The 8,326-nt window shown below is 42.1% G+C and overlaps 1 protein-coding gene across 1 annotated transcript in view; it reads left to right on the forward strand.

Annotated features, from left to right (window-relative positions):
* Positions 1-696: 696 nt before the first annotated feature.
* ZSWIM5 (zinc finger, SWIM-type containing 5) overlaps positions 697-8,326 on the forward strand; it is a 53,385-nt gene continuing 45,755 nt past the window's right edge. The window contains 3 exon segments of the mRNA XM_006779572.2: positions 697-1,114; positions 3,362-3,510; positions 5,885-6,035. Of these exon segments, the coding sequence (XP_006779635.1) occupies positions 697-1,114; positions 3,362-3,510; positions 5,885-6,035 (718 nt within the window).

Consider the following 8,326-nt stretch of genomic DNA (forward strand, 5'->3'; position numbering starts at 1 on the left):
GGCCTGGAGAGGGAAGACAGCTTGGAGGCAGTCCTAACACCGACCTCTGCATCTGCTCTCTTGGGACAGTGCACCACAGATAAAGCCCCCTGTAATGACAGGAGGCACTCCCAGGGAATACAAACTGCATACACACACACACGACTGCATACACACACACACACACACACGGGAAGGGGAAGGCCAAACACATGAGTCCTTGCTGTTCAGGTCCATATAGCACGAGGCTCTTTATGATCAGACATCCTGTTAGTTACCATCCCTCGTTAGCCAGCTACATGGCTGCAGTAAAGAGATTAAAGCTGAAAATCAGGTTGAGAGAGAAAGCACCTCTCACTTGCAAACTCTTTGCCCCCCAAACTGCTGCCCAGTAGGTGCTGGTATGAGCCTTGAGATGAATAGATAGATAGAGCTCAAAATTAACTACAGATATTTTTTAACTTATTTTGGTTTCCTTATTAACCTTTTTTGAGACTTGTGATGAAAGCTATGAACTATCTCCCCAGAAAAATGTACATATGTACAAACAAAAGTTGTCTTATTAGTTCAGGAGGCCTCTAGGATAAAGACTCCTTCTAGATTGTGTGTTCCTGAAGAGCAATACCCATGTTGCATTGACCTATTTCTGGCAGGGCCTACCATATATATAGGAGATACTCAGCAAATAGTATCTGAATTGATTAATTAAAATGCAAGATGAAAATCTTCAAGATTTTTACTACAGAATTTCTAAACACACTTTATTTTGTTTCCTTAGGCTTCCATCTCAGTGGCACAGTGACTGAGCCAGCCACTACTTCTGAATCAGCAATGACTTACAAAGTGGCAATCAGTTTTGATCGATGCAAAATCACTTCAGTGACATGTGGCTGCGGCAACAAGGACATATTCTACTGTGCTCATGTGGTAGCACTCTCACTCTACAGGATCCGTAAACCAGACCAAGTCAAATTGCGTCTTCCTATCTCAGAAACCCTTTTCCAGATGAATAGGGACCAGCTACAAAAGTTTATTCAATATTTAATCACAGCCCACCACACTGAAGTTCTTCCTACTGCACAGAAACTGGCAGATGAGATTCTATCCTCCAACTCAGAAATCAACCAAGTGAATGGTAATTGTACAATATTTTTGTTGCTAAAAATCTACTTAGTTGCTTTATTTTATGTTTAGAGGTTGGGATATTTTTGCAATTATAATCAGTTAACCTTAATCAATTTAGTTGGGAATATATGAAAAATTAAAATTTCAATGTAAAACAAAATGCAACAAGTCTTAAAGAGAAGTAATAAATAAAGTGCTCAGAAGAGTGTTACTGCCTTTATTTGTACATATATACTTTGACAGGTGGCAATGAGGTATATGGCTAATTCAGAAAGGGGGTAAAAAAAAGAGTCCCTCTTGCCAAGTGAACTACCAGTACATGAACCTGGGCAGCATTAGCCTCTCTGTGTACTTATTTTATGGTTTCCATTTCTCATTGTGGCCCTGACTCTAGATCTGAGGAAATACTGACAATGAGACGTGTTGTTTTTAGCCAAAGAATAGGCTGGGGAGAGAGGGAGGGAAATAAAGAGAAAAGCATAACTGAAGAGAAAAGCATAACTAAAGTCATAAGGAAATGTTGTTGACTTCTGGGAATACTAAGTTTCTAGCTGGAACATAGCATAAGTATAGGTAAGACAGTGCTAGAAATGAAAGATAGAGTCTGTGCATGGAGGGCCTTGAATGCCAAATGCCAAGGCAGTGGTTCTCAACCTGTGGGTCGCGACCCCTTTGGCGGTCGAACAACCCTTTCACAGGGGTCGCCTAAGACCATCCTGCATATCAGATATTTACATTACGATTCATAACAGTAGCAACATTATAGTTATGAAGTAGCAACGAAAATAATTTTATGGTTGGGTCACAACATGAGGAACTGTATTTAAAGGGCCAGAAGGTTGAGAACCACTGCTCTAAGGCATCTGGACTTAATTTAGTAAGATTCTGAATCATCATGAAGACTTTTGAGCAGGGAAGTGATATGATCAGGACCCTGGTTAGAATAATGCATTTGAAGAAAAGTAGCAAATAATGGAAATCGTAGTCCTCCCTTAGCAGCTTCATTTTCTATGGTTTTAGTTACTTGTAGTCAAACGTATCTGAAATATTGAAGTGAAAATTCCAGAAAGAAACAATTCATATAAGTTTTAATTTGCACGCAATTCTGAGTAGTGTGATAAAATCTCACTCTGTACTGCTCTGTCCCACTCAGGACATGAATCATGCCTTTGTCCAGCATATCCATTCTGTATACACTACCCACCTGTTAGCCACTTATTAGTCATCTTGGTTATCACAACTGCCCTGGTATCACAGTACTTGTGTTCAAGTAACCCTTATTTTATTTAGTAATGGCCCCAAAGCACAAGAGTAGTGATGTTGGCAATTCGGATATACCAAAGAAAAGTTGTAAAGTGCTTCCTTTAAGTGAAAAGGTGAGTACAATACAATAACATAACTTTTATTACAGTATATTGTTATAATTATTCTATTTTATTATGTTATTATTGCTAATCTTTCACTGTGCCTAATTTATAAATTAAACTTTATCATAGGTATGCATGTATAAGAAAAAAACATTGTATATATCGGGTTCAGTACTATCTGTGGTTTCAGACATCCACTGGCGGTCTTGGAATGTATACCTAATGGATAAGGAGGGACTACCCTACTATAAAGTGGAAGATCGTATGTGTTAATTAGTGTTTGTGGACTAAATGAATGTGTGAGCCCTCCTGATCCCTCAGGAATATGATGCACCAGAAAAGCTTTGCTGTGCAGAACTGGATTTCATTTAAGCAGGGCTTTAATATAGAGAAAAAGAAAAATGATTAAACATAACATAAATTTGTAACCTTTGTGTGACTATACCTATACAGTATTGACTTACAGTCTATTGTCACTTGGAGGCAGGTTTCTTAAAATATATATTACAAGACTCCGTCTTTGAGAAAGTGAGATAAGATTCCATTTTCATTCCACAAACATTCACTGGGTGTCTATCACATTACCAGCACTGTGCCATAGGTGATTTAACCATGGATTCAACTTGCAATTCAACTGTGAGCAATGAGCTAACAGGCTACTAGGGGAAAGGGATGTGTAAATAGCTAAAACTGTGTTTTAATTGGTGGTGTTGAGGTGAACCAAGATATGAAGGATACTTTGAGTATAAATTTATAAAAGTATAGGGTTTGCTATATATGCTATTATGGCATCTGCAAATGTTTTTGAATACACTCACAAATTTCCACCCCTGTTAAATGTGAAGCATATGAACTCAGGGAATTCATTTCATGGTTCCCATTTCTCACAGGTGCTCCTGACCCCACAGCTGGAGCCAGCATTGATGATGAGAACTGTTGGCATTTGGATGAAGAACAGGTGAAAGAACAAGTGAAGCTCTTTCTCTCCCAGGGTTGTTACTATGGCTCTGGGAAGCAGCTCAATTCAATGTTTGCCAAGGTAAGATATGAAAAGGGGTTTTTGTTTTTTTTTTTTTTACTTTAAGAAAACTTTATTGTTGAAAGTTGTAGAGATGTCCCCTTTTTTTCCATATCCACCCTTTCTAGCCTGCCCCCACCCCCCACCCCAGGCCTTCACTTCCAGCTTTAAATATTGTGATTGTACCCAAAGAGCAAATGTTTTAGCTCTATCAAATGCTTGAAAACTATTAGGAGAGGTTCATCAGAGCAGACCTGAGCAGGTTGCATCCAGGGAACCCTACTACCTCACCCTGGTAGTCCTCTTCCTTCTGTTCCACTCTCTAAATGAGTTAGCATTGCTGGGGGTTTTAGTAATGTAGATTTGAATCCAAGACTGTCTGATGAGGCCTTGAAGAGATTTTTGGCGGTGGGGACTCTCACAATAGGCTTTCTTGCCCTGTTTTTATTTATTTATTTATTTATGTGCCTCAGGCATGAAATAGCTCTGACCACCAACACAGGCATCAAGCTAGGATGAACTAAGGACTATACATCTGCTTTGCCCCTGATTGATATAAGAGCAACCCCACCAATCAGGTGTCTCCTTGCCCATTGCCAGGGGGTTCTTGCCCTGTTTTTAAAAACACATTTAGTGACATATAATTCACATACCATAATATTCACCAATTTTAGTCCAGCCAGTGTGCCTCAGTAATTGAGCATCAACTCCATGAACCAGGAAATCAAGGTTCTATTCCCGGTCAGGGCATAAGGCTGGGTTGTAAACTCGATCCCCAGTAGGGGACATGTAGGAAGCAGCTGATCGATGTTTCTGTCTCTCTATCCTTCCCCCTTCCTCTCTAAAATCACTAAAAATATATTTTAAAAATTCACCCATTTTAAAGTGTAAAATTCAGTGATTTTTAGAATATTCAAATATGTGCACCCATCACCACAATCAACTTTAGAACATTTTTATCATCTTAATAAGAAACCCCATACCCTTTAGTTATCATTCCCCTATCCTGCATGTCTCCTCCCCCAGCCCTAAATAACCACTAATCTACCCTTTGTGTATAGATGTCCCTATTCTGGACCTTAGTAGGAATGGAATCATACAGTATGTAGTCTTTTGTGACTGGCTTCCTTCGCTTAGCATAATATTTTCAACAGTCATCTGCATTAATAGCATCTGTCAGTATTTTGTTTCTTTTTATGGCCAAATAATATTCTATCATATGGATACCCTACATTTGTTTAACCATTTGCATATTGATGGCCATTGGATTGTTTCCACCATTTGGCTATCCTATATAATAAAGAGGTGATATGCAAATTGACCCTCACTTCGTCACGCCATCATAAGATGGCTGCGCCCACAGTGGAGGCGGGGTTCCCGTAATGAGCCGTAACGAGCAATCAGCAGGGACCTGAGACTGCACCCCCTGCCCGGCGGAGCTTGATGGGGGACCTCATGCTGCTCCCTACGTCCCAGCACTGGGCTGGAGGACCTTAGGCCACGCCCCCTGCCTCAGCGCCGGGCCAGGGGACCTGAGGGTGTGCCAGGGGATCTGAGGCTGAGCCCCCTGCCCAGCACCGGGCCAGGGGACCTGAGACTGCACCTCCGCTCAGTGGGACTTGACAGGGGCCCCGAGGCTGCGCCCCGCACCCAGTGGGGCTTGACGAGGGACCTGAGGCTGCGCCCCACACCTGGCAGGGATTGACAGGGGTGGGGCTGGCTGGGTCTGGGTCTTGTGCAATTTCGAGGTGCACGCAGGTGGGCGGGAACTTGACTCTGGGTTCCATGGCATGCCCCAGACTCTGACAGGAGGAAGATTTTCATATACATTTTACTAATTTCCTTTCTCTGACACTTCTATTACAGACAAAGGGCAAATAGCAATATTAAAATATTTACTCTAATTAATTCCCTTTTAACGTGCATGAATTTCATGCACCGGGCCACTAGTTATAAATAATGCTGCTAGAAATATTCTTGTACAAGTTTCTCTGTGGACATACCTTTTCATTTCTCTCTAGGATATGGAATTGACAGGTCATATGATAACTCTGTTTAGTTGTTTGAGGAACTAAATAGACTGATTCCAAAGTGGCTGCATCATTTTACATTCCCACCAATGGTGTATGAGGGTTCCAATTTCTCTACATCCTCATCAATACTTGTTGTTATCTGACTTTTTTATTCTAGCCATACTAGTGGATATGAAGCAGTATCTCAGTTGTGCACAGCAAGCTTTCTTGATACATGCAGAAAACTTGCTTACAGAACAAGAGGACTTCTAACGGCTCTTTGGAGATGACACTTCACCTTCTCTTCCCACTCCTCTCCTTTCTTCTTATCCTACTTTTTTATGATGTGTAGTCACCAACCCCTTGCCCTTCCTATGTGTCAGGTTCGAGAAATGCTGCGGATGAGAGATTCCAATGGAGCCAGGATGCTGACACTAATAACTGAGCAGTTTATGGCTGACCCACGACTCACACTCTGGAGGCAGCAAGGAACAAGCATGACAGATAAGTGCAGGCAGCTCTGGGATGAGCTAGGTAAGTCCCTATATCCCAGAGAAGTGTTGTATCTGTCCTACCAGCTTGCTCCCTGGCAACAGTGTTCATGAACACTTACCATCAATCATTACATAGATCTTGCTGAGTGAACTTTAGCCCAGCTGGTGAAAGATTTAGGCTCTACAGAGGCCACCAGAGTAATTCTCAACTCACTTGTGTAGCTTCTACTGCATTGTGCTTCATTATTGACATCAGCATTCTGCTCCAGATGAATCCACATAGAAGCCTTTGCTGAGAGAAAACCTCTTCCCTTGCCTTCTGTTGTGTGGTACTAGCCTGGCTGTCCAAATAGTTATCAGTCTTATTTTTCTTCCCCTTTTTGGATCTGTTCTTTTTCATTCTAAAACAGACATATGGCAGTTTCCAAGAGTTGGGCCTTGGACTTCTATTCTTTCTCTCTACTTCCTTGAAAACTTTTAAAATTTGTTTTTTATTTCGTGGCTTCAGTGTTTACCTCTATGTGATCTCAGCCTCATCTTTTTTTCATTTATGAGTTTCAGTCCCATATTAGTAGCCACTCTTGGACCTTTTCCACTGGAAAGAATCCCCTCATCACTTTAAGCTTGGGAAATCTAAAATGAACTCAGGCCTCCTACAAAAAAAGGTTCCCCTGACTCTAGCATTGCCTCCACCATTCCTTACTCTGCCAAACTTGTTGAGCACTTATTTTTCTTTCATTTCCTATATCCAGTCACCAACGTCATTGATTCTCTAGTCTTCATAATGCAATTTAGTGTCCATTTCCACTTTTTATTTCCCATCACCACTGTTCTCGTTGAGGGCCTTGGGACTTTCAGATTAAATTAGAACTGTGGCCTCCTGAATAGCCTCTGTTGCACATTCTTCTTATTAAGGCCATATCCTTTGGTCAACATTTCTTTTTATCGTTACCTTTGCAATGCTAAGACTCAACTCCTCTCCTTGTTTTTTTTTTTTTTAAATATATTTTATTGATTTTTCACAGAGAGGAAGGGAGAGGGATAGAGAGTTAGAAACATCAATGAGAGAAACATCGATCAGCTGCCTCCTGCACACACCCAACTGGGGATTTGCCCGCAACCAAGGTACATGCCCTTGACCGGAATCGAACCCGGGACCCTTGAGTCCACAGGCCGATGCTCCATCCACTGAGCCAAACCGGCCAGGGCAACTCCTCTCCTTGTTTTCAGAATCTTCCACACATTGGATTCACCATCTAATCATGGGTTATACTGAAAACGGTCTATATAGCATATTCTAAAAGTACTAATACAGCTCCTTGGTACTTCCCCCACCACAGAAAGCAACAACAGACTTTCTACTTACACAAAACTAGAGGCCCGATGTACAAAATTTGTGCAAGGAGCTGGGCCCTCACAGCTGCGGCGGCTTGCCTCGGCCTTCGTAGCCCCAGCTTCATCCAGAAGGTCATCCGTAAGGACATTCGGCTGTCCAGTCTAATTAGCATATTATGCTTTTATTATTATAGATAGCACAAGAAATACTGCCGTTTAGGATTGTAGTAAATTCTGGATGGAAGCCCCTAAAGCATATGTTTTATAGTGTTAGGGCCAAAGCCTTGGGAAATTAGGTTTAATGACTCTGAAACTATACTTGGTTACTTTGGGGCCGGTAAGGGTAGGGTTTTAGTTTGGGTGTTGAGGCTTTTTTATATCACCTGAACACTAATGGCTTTGCAGCTTTCATTAATAATGAATAGCTACATTATTGTTATGTCCCAATCTCCATGTTAAAGATTGTACTCACGAGAGAAACCAAGATGGCGGCATAGGTAAACACCGGAAATCGCTGCCTCGCACAACCACTTCAAAAATACAACTAAAAGACAAAACGGACATCATCCAGAACCACAGGAAGGCTGGCTGAGTGGAAATTCTACAACTAGAAGGAAAGAGAAAAGCACACTGAGACTCAGAGGAGCTATGGAAGTAAAGTGCAGAGGTACAGAGGCACACACAGAAAGGGCTGGCAGCTGAGGACTCGGTTGTCTTTTTCAATCGGGAAGGAGACACAAGCTCCCGACTGCTCTGAACTCCAGTTCTGGGTGAGTCTCTGGGGACCCAGACTCATACGGGGAGAAACTGGACTGTCTGGCATCGGTCGGAACTCGAGGATGGCTTTCTCTCAGAGGTGCTTGCAGCGATTACTGGGACACTGAGATGCAGGGCCTCTTAGGGTAGGACTGAGGAGCAGCCATAGCTGCTTGCTCTGCCCTGTTGATTCCCTGAGACCCCACCCCACCCAAGCTGTGCACAGAGGCTTTTGCATAT

This window comes from Myotis davidii, unplaced genomic scaffold, assembly GCF_000327345.1.
Source record: "Myotis davidii unplaced genomic scaffold, ASM32734v1 scaffold924, whole genome shotgun sequence".
NCBI lineage: Eukaryota > Metazoa > Chordata > Mammalia > Chiroptera > Vespertilionidae > Myotis > Myotis davidii.